This window comes from Electrophorus electricus, chromosome 8, assembly GCF_013358815.1.
Source record: "Electrophorus electricus isolate fEleEle1 chromosome 8, fEleEle1.pri, whole genome shotgun sequence".
In the NCBI taxonomy this organism is placed as follows: Eukaryota; Metazoa; Chordata; class Actinopteri; order Gymnotiformes; family Gymnotidae; genus Electrophorus; species Electrophorus electricus.
Window position 1 is genome coordinate 3108288 of NC_049542.1, and position 14205 is coordinate 3122492.

At 47.9% G+C, this 14205-nt stretch overlaps 1 protein-coding gene across 3 annotated transcripts; it reads right to left on the reverse strand.

The window, feature by feature from the left end:
* Positions 1-3606: 3606 nt before the first annotated feature.
* si:ch73-21k16.5 (dihydroxyacetone phosphate acyltransferase) lies at positions 3607-14053 on the reverse strand. 3 transcript variants are annotated; one of them, XM_035529440.1, is made up of 16 exons: positions 13970-14053; positions 12892-13083; positions 12584-12667; positions 11421-11550; positions 11034-11161; positions 10385-10460; positions 10051-10202; positions 9845-9975; positions 9340-9563; positions 9010-9258; positions 6885-6964; positions 6605-6745; positions 6275-6374; positions 4940-5033; positions 4553-4614; positions 3607-4325 (listed from the first exon to the last, which is right to left on the reverse strand). In XM_035529440.1, the coding sequence occupies exons 1-16, from the start codon at positions 13979-13981 to the stop codon at positions 4282-4284; spliced, it is 1899 nt and encodes a 632-aa protein (XP_035385333.1). In that variant the 5' UTR covers positions 13982-14053; the 3' UTR covers positions 3607-4281. The 3 variants fall into 3 exon arrangements, with proteins under 3 accessions (XP_035385333.1, XP_026852090.2, XP_026852089.2); XM_026996289.2 differs by having other exon boundaries at positions 6885-6961; positions 12491-12667; XM_026996288.2 differs by having other exon boundaries at positions 12491-12667.
* Positions 14054-14205: the final 152 nt, after the last annotated feature.

The window sequence follows — 14205 nt, forward strand, 5'->3', positions numbered from 1 at the left end:
CTTTCTTTTATGTATTTATGAAATTTAAAACGAGAGGGTGATCGAAAGGTGATGAATTGGAGAGCCTACCAATAACCAGTCGACAGCTTTAAAGGAGGAGTTTCCTTGATAAGGTTATTTTAGGAAGCAAATCTTTAAGGAGTTCATGAGAGAAAGTGTTTCAAAAGGTGCTATACAATTCATTCTTAAATTAGGGAAAATTTTAAAAAAATAATAAATAAATAATTACGCAAAATATATTGTTGGAATTAAGAATTGACCAGTCTTGACAATGACTGTTTTTATGTTGTCGTAGTAATGGAAAAAAAAGCACTATTATTTTATCCTTTTATGAATATATTAACAAATGCATTTTAACTTTGTACTTGATGAAGATGTAAAAGTAGGAAAAAAATAATAAAATGGATAAATTCATGTGTTAGCCTAGACATCACTGTAGTGCGAGTGTCTCGATGAGAAAGTCATTCTGCTATACTGGACACGTTTCATTCTGACGGTTCTGTGCACTGATATGTAACTTGCTTTATCCTTGGCAGCAAAAACTACATTACCCAACATTCCTCGCTGCACCTCCATGTGTCCCTCTGGCTTCAGTTTGGTCTGACTGTACTGGTTTGTTTCTTTCCTCTTTTTTGATATATCATTGTTGCTCAATATTTATTGACTGCAGCTGTGTTTTACCTTCTGTCGTTTATTTGTTCAGTTAGATCCATCCGCCTCCTCTCTCTCTCTCTCTCTCCCTCCCTCTCTCCCTCCCTCACTCTCTCTCCCTCTCTCCCTCCCTCTCTCCCTCTCTCTCTCTCTCTCTCTCTCTCTCTCTCTCTCTCTCTCTCTCTCTCTTTCTCTCTCTCCTTCTTCTCCCGGGTCACCATTGCTAGCCGTGCTGTGTTGTTTTGGTGTTTGGTGAGTTCTTTCTAGTCACCGTTCTGAACACGCACGGGGATCATAGAGAGAGAGAGAGAGAAAAAGGAGGAATAGAATGAGTCCTTTCTTATGTATTTGTGCTGGGGAACACTTGAATTAAATGTACTGTTTTTGTGGAAAAGAGAAACAATCTTTCCTAGACTTTTTTTTCCCTGTTGTTAAATGCACTCTTTGCCAGATATCTATAAATCAGGTAAAAGTTATTAATATATACTTCGTCCGTGTGCACCACACCACGATGCTGGGGTGAATATGGGGTAGCAGGAAATAGTCACGTGAGTTTAAACCTTTTGAACCGTGTTTTAAAACAATTTTTTGAAAGAAAATCTATGTAAACTGCTACGGTAAGATTATATTATCCTGCAGTGTGTGGTGAAATAACACAGGTTATTATTATTATTGTTATTATTATTATTATTATAAAGTAGTATATTCTATTTGAGATCGCAAGGGGCTCATTTGCCAGTGATGTACAGATCTTGAGAGCTGCAGGCTTCATGTAGCCATGAGGATGACTGCATGCTTGTGGCTACGCTGGTGCACGCATAGCCTTGCAGGCAGCGCAGGATTAAACCCCGTGGAGGCCCCTAGGCGGATATATATATACACACACACACACACACACACACACACACACACATATACTGTACCGTACTCTAAAAATTACTCTTGCTCTAGCACTAAAAATATCACTTTAATTGAAAGAAAAAAACTTTAGGCTTACTATCTTAAAAGTTTACACTCCCAGATGTGCTGCATCAGTGTCCAGAATTGGTTGGTAAGCGCGCGCTCAAGGCTGGTGCCACGTATTTAATTAGGGCAATGTTTTTTACCTGTTAAATTAATGGGAGTATAATTATATAATTCCTAACGGGCAAAGGTAATATAATTTAAATCCACATTAAAAAAAAAGGTATTATGATAGTGGAGTCGAACAGTACAGGACTGATACGTCTCTGATATACATTTTAAAATCTCGTATCGGTATAATATCAAGATTTAATTAAGCAAAAGGACGAACACGTTGAACAGTGAAAAGCGAGCTCACTTCGACGGTGGGGACCCCAACACATTCTGAAACGGCTGCTTTTGACCCCTCCCCCCCATGTGGGCCACGCCCCCCTGTGGCCACGCCCCCGCGCGGTTTGGAGTTCTTCGAGCTTTCGGTTTCCCTTTCCCGCGCCGCCGGCAGGAATTTCTCCCGCACGACGTCCGTGCTAATACGCGAAGTGAAATGAAGTCGAATATTATTAGACATCACTTTGGCCTCCTTTTACTTTGAAGATACGAGTTCAGATGAAATTTTAATCCGTTTCCGTCTGTGCGTCCTGTTAGCCGTGAGGTCACTTAGGCACGTGTACTGCGCGCTGCCGTCGAGGAATTTGGTTGCAAACGTTTAAATAAATAAATTAAGCAAAGAAATTATACAAGGCACATTAAATAACCTGAAAGAGAAATCTTAAAGATCAAGGAACATGTCACGGGTAATATTTACAGACGTGTGACACCAAGGATGTTAATGATGTTAAGCAGTCGGCGCGAAAGAAACGAAATATAAACCCAAAAAAGGCCAACCGATGACTTAATTCAGCTTCGGGACGTTTTCTGTATAACTGTTAGACAGGAAACGCTGTAATCCCATAACTGAACTAAGCAAATCCGGTGACACCTGAGTGACAGAAAGTTTCGATTCACATGTGAGGCCGCGTTTTATGGCCACGCCCACTCGCTTACATATTCAAATAGGTATCGGTTCCTGATACACGGTTTCGGTTTCTCATGAGTCTACGACCGAGGGGATAACGAAAGAACAACGTGACAACACGATGTTTTATATCATCATCTTTATTTGGGTGGTGTTCTGCATTGATGGTAAGGGCGTTCGTTATTTTATAGTTATTATATTATATAGTTCATCATTATTATTATTATTGTGGTTATTAAATTCATAGGCGGGCCTATATGGAATTCTGCGTCTCAGTCATTTCCCGGTATTAACGTTTCGAAAGTGACTGATTGATTAATTAGATCAAATGCTAAAATGGGCTTTTTAAGAAGTTTTTGGGTTTTGACTGGAGCGTTTCAAAACAAACCCTGTTTTCACAGGTCATGCCATTAAAGAGCTGCACCTGGTGCTTCACTCTCTTGCTGCTACCCTCTATGAGTTCTACCTTGCCGTTTTGTGCGTGCGCCGTGGCACGCTGCTCATCCTCAGATCACGTATGTCGTTGTTCACTGCAGGTTGTTTATTCGTTAAGATTACACTTCCTTATTCTTTTCACTGCAGAGGTTCAGTCGTGTGCTTTTATGCAGACTTCCCCCAGGATGGGAGAAATGGCGCCGCGCAGTTCGCGGAAGGCGTCTGTGAAGCATGCCGGACGCTGCCGTACCTGCTCGGCGCGGCGACTGGCCTGTGCGTGGCGGGCAGCCACGCCCTGAAGGGGGCGCTGTTCCTCGTACCGTCGACCTTCGGCTTGCTGTTTGTGGACGACGCCGGGATGGAGAGGTGGAGAAAGGAGCGGAAACGAGCCAGGAAGAACGCGCAGGTGGAGCGGTACCCATCCGTGTACTGCTATGACCCCATGACCTTCCCGAGACTGAGGACTGGGAAAATGTACTTCCAAGACTGACTGACTATGCAACACAATCTAATGTAATCACAAGAAATATGCAGACAAATGATTCTTTAAATGCACTTTAATTTTTTTTAATCATTAATTAATCATTAATCATTAAAAATGTTTCATGTTGCCTTATACAAAATCCACACTTATTGCATGCTAATTCACAGTGATTTGATTGTTTAGTGGTGTTTTGGTCAAGTATTTCCTATTATAAATTATTGACATTTAAAATATCTACAACTGTTCATCAAAAACTACAGATGTTCCAGCCACAAGGACGGAACGGCTGCTAATTATTGCGGATTGTGTGCTGTTTTGTGTTTTAGTTTAAGATTAACTTAGTTTATTAGTTATTAGTTTCATTAATTATTAATTATATATAATATTCATTCATTAGTTTCCGGGTTACTTGAGTGTATTAGCTTAATACTTATTATTATTACTATTAACCGCATTATTATTCCTGTTAACGTAACTGTTACACACTTGGTGGTGTGTGGTTGCTTCTCGCAAAGTAGATCCGATTTCCTTGGAGGGATCAGGGTGTAGAGGCCGTCGATAGAGAAACGTGTCAGTGGTGTAGCTGATTCAGCGATTGCTCATACGCCAGACAGGAGGGGTTTCCGGCCCACAGCGGCAGGGGTTGGGTGTTAGAAACTTGATTGGACTGTGCATCGGATGTTTGGAAGCGCTGGGCCAGGATGCTGTGGCGCTCCCAAAGCCTCGGACGCCGTCACAGCCTGGCACATGCCTTCATCTGAGGAGTCACCCTGCCGACTGTAGCCACGGAGAGAGGAGATGTTACTATAGCATCTGTAGTACAGATGACTGGAAAGGGTATTTAATTCAACTCTCAGAAAATTAATGAAAATTAATTCGCTCCACCTGAGTGTCGGAGGGACATTAGGGACAAATTAAAGGAAGGTTTCTTTAACATGGTCGAGCTGTGTGTGTGTGTGTGTGTGTGTGTGTGTGTGTGTGTGTGTGCGCATGGTCTCGCTCACCTAGTGTTTGCCATATTCTTCTTACTGCTGCCCTGTTTATCCTGTATTCAACATGGTCAGCTCTGAGAGAGAGAGAGAGAGAGAGAGAGAGAGAGAGAGAGAGAGAGAGAGAAGGAAGAAAGAGATTTAAAATATCAAAATGACCAATATTTTTATGCACCAGGGCAACTGGAATCCCAACCAGTGAGGATAAAGAAGTCTGTGTTGAATTTAATATTGAAATTTGAGCAAAACTTCATAAAACAAATTATTTTACAGGTGGCGCAAGCCCCTCACGTGCTAGCCCAGTATCAACGTTATAATAAAAATGGTTGTATAATGGTGAACACGTGGTGAACACTGTCCACCGGGACAGTGTGCCGAGGTGAGAGACAAATGTCCACGTACAGTCCGGACTTGGACACGGCCCCCATCCTGAGCAGAGCCGAGAGGACGTTCTTCTGGGTGTCTGAGGACAAGCATTCGTGTGAGCGCGCTTCACCTGTAGGGGGCGACAGAGAATGCGGCGAGAGTAGGTGAAGGAGAGGAGCGACACCGCAGAGGAAGACAGACGAATGAGGGGAGGGCTCAGAGAGATACAGGACAGACGCAGGACACAGGACAGCGATACAGACGGAAACAGGACAGACGCAGGACACAAGGCAGATACAGACGGAAACAGGACAGACGCAGGACACAAGGCAGATACAGACGGAAACAGGACAGACGCAGGACACAAGGCAGATCCAGACAGAAACAGGACAACATGGAGATTCGGGACACAGGACAGAGGTACAGACAAAAACAGGACAGAGACACAGGACAGAGGAGATGGATACAGGCAGATACAGGACAGAGGAGATGGATACAGGCATATACAGGACAGAGGAGATGGATACAGGCATATACAGGACAGAGGAGATGGATACAGGCATATACAGGACAGAGGAGATCGATACAGGCAGATACAGGACAGAGATACAGGCAGATACAGGACAGAGATACAGGCAGATACAGGACAGAGGAGATAGATACAGGCAGACACAGGACAGAGATACAGGCAGATACAGGACAGAGGAGATAGATACAGGCAGACACAGGACAGAGATACAGGCAGATACAGGACAGAGGAGATAGATACAGACAGATACAGGACACAGGTAAAGGGCAGGACACAGATACAGGACACAGGTAAAGGGCAGGACACAGATACAGGACACAGGATCGAGACAAAGACGGAGAGTAAAAGAGACAAACAGACTTGACAGACAGTGTTCAGGTATGACACGTTTCATGACACACCAGGGCCTTTTACTGCTGCCCTCTGAAAGATGTCCACACACACACACACACACACACACACACACACACACACACACACACACACACAGCACCTGTAATCCAAGGGTATATACTAGAACCTAAACACATCCCAATCTTATGTAGAGATTATATCACGCAATGCATCATATAATCTGCCTGTTCTAGTGATCTGGTCCAAGTCTGTGGAATAGTCCATGAACTAAGAGTACTCTGACATTAATCCAAGAGGTGTTATTCATCCATTTCAGATGGGGGACGACGTCGCGACCTGCGGACCGCATAGCGGAGTAGGTGAGCAGCTGCCCGGGTGTATGCGGCAGTGCGATTGGCGGAAGTAAATGTTTGGACACTGGAGTTTACAGCACGTTGGGGTGGGAGGGAGGTATCCCTCGGTATCCCTCCGTAGCGTTACCGGATTACCTGATATAAGGAGTTTCATCGCGTCTGCACGGACGGCCGGGACAAAGCTCTTCTCCGTAAACACCTGCAATCTCTCGTCACACAAAATTCTAAACACCACCTAAACAAAAAAGTAAGGGACCGTCAGTAATTACGCACGCTACATGTGGGTCACTTATCATAATCCCGTTTGTCCCTCGGCAATTATATTCCTGTTCTAATAACTCATCGAGTGGCCCCCGGTAAAGTGTAGCGTGTTGAATTTGGAAATATTTCCCTAAAGTGACTGGGAAAAAAAGACAGACAGTTTCTTAAACTAAAATATAAGAGTGTACAGTTGTCTCCGGTCACCTGGTAGGTCTCGATAAAAGGTTCTAGAATGGCACTGAGGAAGACAATGGTATCTCGCTCTTCTTCAGTCGGTTTCAGCTCGTGGTCTGTGGCGCTCACCGCTCCACACTGCTGTAGACCAGAGCAGCCTTCCTCAAAATCCTGAGAGAGAGAGAGAGAGAGAGAGAGAGAGAGAAAGAGAGGGAGGGAGAGAGAGAGATTGACTAAAAGTGTGGCTCCGGCGGGGTCTGGGGCAGAATCTTCCGGCGTGCGTCCCCGGGACGGCCGGTCGCGGCCTCACCTGCGGTCCGCAGCCGGGCACGAAGACGAACTCGTTGGCGAATAGATCTCTCAGGAAGCAGAAGTGCCTGTAGATATCTTCTGCAGCAGAAAGGACAGGCGTGGGAGGATGGCGAGGTCACTCGGCCGAGAAGCCTTAAGATGTTTCATCTTTGGGTTGACACCAACAGCCTAATTACAATCAAAGCCTGACCCTCAATAACATGACCGTCTGCCTTCCAACGACAGCGAAGACAGACAGGCTTGGGTGGGGGGGTCCACCTTATTGTCAGGTCAAGCCACACCCCGAACTCAAACCCGACGGGTCGACCCCCGCACTTCTCCCAGACCCCAAACTTCACCTCCCTTTTGGCTCGGGACTTCCTCCTCAAGCCTGTTCTCCATCTCCAACCTCGACCAAATCCTATCCCTTCTTTCCCTTAACCCCAAACCTGACCTTCACCTCTGCCTCTAGTCCTGACCTTCACCTCTGCCTCTAGTCCTGACCTTCACCTCTGCCTCTAGTCCTGACCTTCACCTCTGCCTCTAGTCCTGACCTTCACCTCTGCCTCTAGTCCTAACCTTCACCCTGCCTCTAGTCCTAACCTTCACCCTGCCTCTAGTCCTGACCTTCACCCTGCCTCTAGTCCTGACCTTCACCCTGCCTCTAGTCCTGACCTTCACCCTGCCTCTAGTCCTAACCTTCACCCTGCCTCTAGTCCTAACCTTCACCCTGCCTCTAGTCCTAACCTTCACCCTGCCTCTAGTCCTAACCTTCACCCTGCCTCTAGTTCTAACCTTCACCCTGCCTCTAGTCCTAACCTTCACCCTGCCTCTAGTCCTAACCTTCACCCTGCCTCTAGTTCTAACCTTCACCCTGCCTCTAGTCCTAACCTTCACCCTGCCTCTAGTCCTAACCTTCACCTCTGCCCTTTCTCTAAGCCATAAACTTCACCATATGGCCTACTTTAAAAGTTGATCTTTGGCCAATAATAATAATAATAATAATAATAATACCTGTTAAGTCTGGTGGCTCATTCCTTCCCTAGAAGGTCAGTTTTATAAACACACATCCAGAAAACCAAACACTTACAACGCTCTGATAGGCTGGCGGATAATGGAGAAGACGCTCATTGAGGAGACGGCTGTCCTCGGAAAGCCAGACCCTGACCAGCGACACGGATGGGGATGTGTCCATGGCCTGGAGCTGGCCCTGAGCTGGGACAGATGGAACCGCCCCCGGACTCCAACCCGACAGGGCCCGGTTAAACTTTCCCGCCAAACAGGACCTATCCGGTTTGTCCTGCGTATCCTGGTCATCGGAGGATCGTGCCAGCACTAGATGACGGGGCATGCGCGAGCGGTATCCGTGCCGACCATATGCGATTAACCTCAGCTACCTCGACTCCTTCAACTACCACGACAGCCCAAGAGGTTGCGCCGTGTCCTTTGGCCTAAATGACAGCGCAAAAGGGCAACCCAGGTTGGGGATAGGGGATAGGATCGGGTCAATGCTGGGGTCGAGACCCCCCCCCCCCCCCCATCATAAACCAGGCCCAAATTCACCTCAGAACAGATACACCCAAATCCTAGCAGTTTTATTGACTGCCCAAAAGACCACAAACCCCCACAATACCACCGGGGAAGGCCAAACATTTCAGGGAGTTGTCAAATGGCAGAAACTGTCATTCACCATCTAAAACCCCTATGCAACCGCAACAGCTACATCCGTGGCACCTACGAGTTCATAGGTCATTAAAAAGCACCTCCGCACGTCTCCACGAGCCGCTACACATCTCCACTTCGCTCCGGGTAACGTTCTGTGCATTCCCCTTAGCTTTACCAGTCACAATCCTCCACCTTTACTCCACCCTACTGCTAGTGTGTGTGTGATTGTGTGTGTGTGTGTGTGTGAGTGTGTGTGAGTGTGTGTGAGTGTGTGTGTGTGTGTGAGTGTGTGTGTCTCTGTGTGAGTGTGTGTCTGTGTGTGTGAGTGTGTGTGTGTGAGTGTGTGTGTGTGAGCGTGTGTGAGTTTGTCTGAGTGTGTGTGTGTGTGTGTGTGTGTGTGTGTGTGTGTGTGTGTGTGTGTGAGAGTGTGTGTGTGTGTGAGTGAGAGTGTGTGTGTGTGCGCACGTGCGCGCGCGCACCTTGACTGTGGCCCGGGACCGTTCCCATGGCGACCGCCACCATAGCGGGGCGCGTGAACACGTGCAGGGCTTGATTCCTGTAGGAGGCGCACATGAGGACAGCAGACGCCCGCCTGAACACGCCCTCCTCTTGAGTGACGGGTTCTGGCCCCGCCTCTTCGACCAGCCAGACGCACCCCTCCTCGCACCTTACTACGGAACGGTGCAGGGCCATGCTCGATGACATCACTTCCAAATCGGGAAGATCGGCTACAAAACAACGATCTCGTATTTAGACCCCGTTACCGGCCAGGCCGTGCGTGTCCCGTATACCCTGGTGCGTTTGCTTACCGGGCCAGTCGAGGCGGGCTCCGAGCTGCAGCGCGATGCCGCGCAGCCACAGGGTGTCGCGGGCGAGCAGGTCCCAGCGCGTCCCGTCCGGCCTCTGCAGGACCAGCAGGGCCGTCAGGCTCCAGGGACTCAGCACGGTGCCGCGCTCCTGCAGCCTCACCACCCGGTGGGCCGCAGCGCTCGCGAACGCTTGCGACTCCTCGCTCGGCCTCCCGGGCAGGTCCCTGCGCCCGCAGAGAGAGAGAGAGAGAGAGAGAGAGAGAGAGGGAGAGAGGGAGAGTGAGAGAGGGAGAGAGAGAGAGAGAGAGAGAGAGAGAGAGAGAGAGAGAGAGAGAAATGACTGCCAAGTTAAAATCTTAAAGTTAGAAAAGTTGAAATTTTAATCATTAACCATTTCAGGTTTTATTTATCATTACCATTTAGGTTTAGAATTTTGTGGTTTTTTGTTTGTTTTGTATTTGAAAACTGGGACTGTGTACTGCCTGGGCACCAGGTCGGCACATACCTGGGCACCAGGTTGTACTGTCCGCGGCCGATCCGCCCCTTGGCCAGCTCTCTCACGGACACGGGGTTCCCGAAGTACACGTGCATGCTGCCGTAGTCCTGCTCCAGAACGCGCCGGGCCTTCAGTAAACCCTGCGCGCACACACACACTTGCACACACGGTCGCTACGGAAACTGCCCGCGTTAGCCAAGATGGTAGGTGCGTACCCGCGTGGTCTCTCTGGGTTTGGGCACCCCCAGCAACTCGTGCGCCAACAAGGACTCCTCCAGGACGCGGTCGTAGCTGATGCTGACCGGGACCAGGCTGAGGTCATACACCTCGCCTTTTAGGAAGGGCTCCAGGACCATGTGCATCATACCTACATACACACACAAACAAACACGAGTTAACTCTCTGGAGCAGTGGGCATCCAGCACACAGTGTCTATTCTAAGACTCAATAATGTTTATGGTGTGAGTTGGGTTAGTTAATCTGGTGGTGTAAATTGGGTTAGTTAATCTGGTGGTGTGAGTTGGGTTAGTTAATCTGGTGTTTAGTTACCCATCTTTGGTGTGAGTGACTTCAGTGTCCGACTGCGCAGTCCTTCGACATAAAACTCTACAGGAGCGAAGCCCGTCTGCAAAACACAACGCTCATCTTAAGACTGTCTCTGTAGTGTACGGTCTCATGTTAAGACAGCGTACCGTCTCTGTAGTGTACGGTCTCATGTTAAGACAGCGTACCGTCTCTGTAGTGTACGGTCTCATGTTAAGACAGCGTACCGTCTCTGTAGTGTACGGTCTCATGTTAAGACTGTCTATATAGTGTACTGTCTCCTGTTAGTAAACTACAGAGACAGTACAATGTCTTATCTCATCTTAAGACTGTCTATATAGTGTACTGTCTCTGTAGTGTACTAACATGAGACAGTACACCATATAGACAGTCTTAAGATGAGATAAGACAGTGTACTGTCTCTGTAGTGTACTCTCTCATCTTAAGATAGTGTAGATCATGCCACCTGATGACCACAAAGGAACATCTGAAAAATGTTTAACGGCAGCAACAATGACCAACATTTGCCGAGACTTTAACTACCGTCGAGACTATGATGTAACACCTAAATCCAGTATGTAAATTATACAAGATCAGCCAAAATGTCAAATTCACATTGACTTTTCATCATGAAGACTCTAGCCAAGCTTCTCACCCGCACTATGGTTCGGACGTACTCCGAGAGCACCGCCCAGTAGAGCTTATCCGAGCCAATGGCGCGCCGGATAAAGAACGCTCCTGATCGACGGAAGATCTCGCCGATCAGAGACATCCCCATGAGAGCTGGAGGAGAAAAGAACAGGTGATGTATTGCTCACGTAAACAAACAAACAAACAGGCAATAAACCAAGGAAACAAACTGCGCCTACTGAAATGGACGAACCCACTGGTTTTTTGCACGTTTGGGGTCAGAGGTCACTACTGCATTTTAAAGCTAATTTACATGGAAACAAAACTAACCTGACCGCCCTTCGGTCGAAACGTGACCAAACTCAAAGGTTTTTTCGCCGTCATTTTTAGTTTGTCTGTAATAGATACTTGCGAATTCCAGCTGCGATGACCGGGATAGAGAGGTCGTAGGTGAACATGATGTATGACAGGACCAGAAAGTCCACGTAACTCCTGTGATTGGGCATCAGGATGACGGGATGCTCCTGAGTGGCCTGCTGGAGCTGAGGGGCGGGGGGAGTGAGAGAAGGAGGGAGAGAGAGAGAGAGAGACACACACAGGAAAAATAGATCTTTATTCCGTAATCTGATACTGCAGCCAGTGACTGCATGCAAAACCACACACACACACACACACACACACACACACACACAACATACTACATACTACATGCTTGAAATGTACTACCACTTATGTGTACATACTAGAAATGTACTACTACTTATGTCTAGTATGTGGTTCAAGTTCGGTTTATTTGTCACATACATAGTCATACACAGTATAACTCGCAGTGAAATGGATACAGTCAGGGACTGTGACATATGATAGCCCACAAAACAGAGAGAGAGAGAGACTGAGAAAGTGTGTGTGTGTGTGTGTTTGTGTGTGTGAGGGAGCGAGAAAGAGAGACTGAGAAAGTGTGTGTGTGTGTGTGTGTGTTTGTGTGTGTGAGGGAGCGAGAAAGAGAGACTGAGAAAGTTGTGTGTGTATGTGTGTGTGTGTGTGTGTGTGTGTGTGTGTATGTATGTGTGTGTGTGTGTGTGTGTGAGGGAGAGAGAGAGAGAGAGACTGAGAAAGTGTGTGTGTGTGTGTGTTTGTGTGTGTGAGGGAGCGAGAAAGAGAGACTGAGAAAGTGTGTGTGTGTGTATGTGTGTGTGTGTGTATGTATGTGTGTGTGTGTGTGTGTGTGTGTGTGTGAGGGAGAGAGAGAGAGAGAGACTGAGAAAGGGAGAGAGAGGGGGAGAGAGATAGACTGAGAGAGTGTGTGTGTGTGTGTGTGTGTGTGTGTGTGTGTGTGTGTGTGTGTGTGTGTGTGTGTGTGTGTGTGAGAGAGAGAGAGAGACTCAGAACACAAACAGGCTAAAAGACTGAGGCACCCAGAGCACTCCAAGGACCGGCGGTCCAGCGCTCCGGACCCAGACTCCGTTACAGGCCGGTTCTGACCCGCGCCAGGCCGTCCTCGTTGACCTGTATTCGACGGAAGAGCCTGGTGAAGATCTTGCTGAGCGCGAAACCCAGCAGGCGGATGAAGGTCACCTGCAGGTTCTGACTCATCTCGTCCAGTAAGGCGGCTGCCTCCTCCCTCACACGCGCCTGCGGCTTGCCAGATTCTGCTGCTACCTGCACATAGGATGTGTGTGTGTGTGTGTGTGTGTGTATGTGTGTGTGAAAGTAGTACAGCATTAGCATAAAAGACCTTATTTATTTATTGCTGCTCCTTCCACTTCATCTACCACGCTGGCCTGGCGTGTCTCTTGAAACGGCCGCTTTTTAATTTATTCTAATTTATATTTGAATATTAAAAACATCTCACCCCATGCCCCGCCCTCCGAATGACCTCTCACCTCCAAGACGACGTAGCGCAGATGCTGAGATTCCAGCACCATCTTATTGAGCGCGCTCGGCGAAGGAGGCGGAGCCCCGCAACCCGGCGGGGGACTGAACGCCCTGAGGGCGTGGCTTATGTCGCTGCCCCGCCTCCTCTCCTCCAGAATGTCGACGAAGCTTGCTGGCTCCGCCCTCGAACTCTGCGCACTCTGCAACAGATGGCCCCCCCGTATGGTGTGTATCCAGTCCAGGTGTACAAATCCAGCAAGCTAAGCGCTACAGCGTCAAGGTTGGCTACAGTTGAGAGATGCAAAGTTCACGTCCAGATCACTAAACCTCCACCAATCTGCAATCTGCACATAATGTGCCGTTGTCAGTCCGGGATCTTGGAAACACGTGCAGAGGAATAACGTTTTGTCATGGAAAACTCCTGCATATCTCAAAGTGTTTGGGCCAGCGTGCGGCATGCATTTCAGTCTGATGCTCTCACCGGATGTGTAACACACAGGCACAAATCAACCCTGCCACTGTACCAACACACACACACACACACACACACGTGTGAAAGTCGCTGCTACGGTCTGTACGGTCTTTTCTGTCAAACAATTGTTGTTGGAATGAAAAATAAAAGTTACTCGAAAAGGTGTTTCGACAATAACAATAACACACAATAGCACACACCGTCCCATTGCTTCCCTGCAAGAAGCAAACCGAGGAGTGTGTGCTCACCGTAAGAAAAACAGCAGAAAAACAGGATTAATGCAAAGATTTAACCGGGGTAATCTAGGAATTAGCCCCCGGACCCCACAGTACAGAGATTCCGGGGACCGACCACCAGGTGCAACAAGCAAACTTAACCTATTAATATAATAATAATAATTATATATATATATATATAAATGCAATCGACAGTTTCTCCTCAAGATCTGCCGGGACGTCAGGCTGTGTTTAGCAGGCATAATTCGCGAAGCATTGTCGAAAGGTTATTTATAGAAAAAACGCGAAACAAAGAACCGTTTCCACCCGCCGCGGCACCGAAAACGGAGCCCAGAAGAGACCGTTGGCAAGCAAACGGTTTTTTTTTTTCTTCCTTACCGGCCGCTTCATGGTGGAGGGTGGAGACCCGGAGCAGGTGCACTTTCTCCCTCGGCTCGAGCGGACGGGACCGGTCACCGGGACGCCGACAGGAACGCGGAGCCAATCCGCTCTCGCGAACTCGGGAACTCCTCCCGGAATTGTCACGCGACCAGTTTGCCTCGGTACGTGCCGCCGTTTTTAATGACCCCGAAAATGCCCGTTTGCACCGTCCCTCGCTTTCACACACACACACA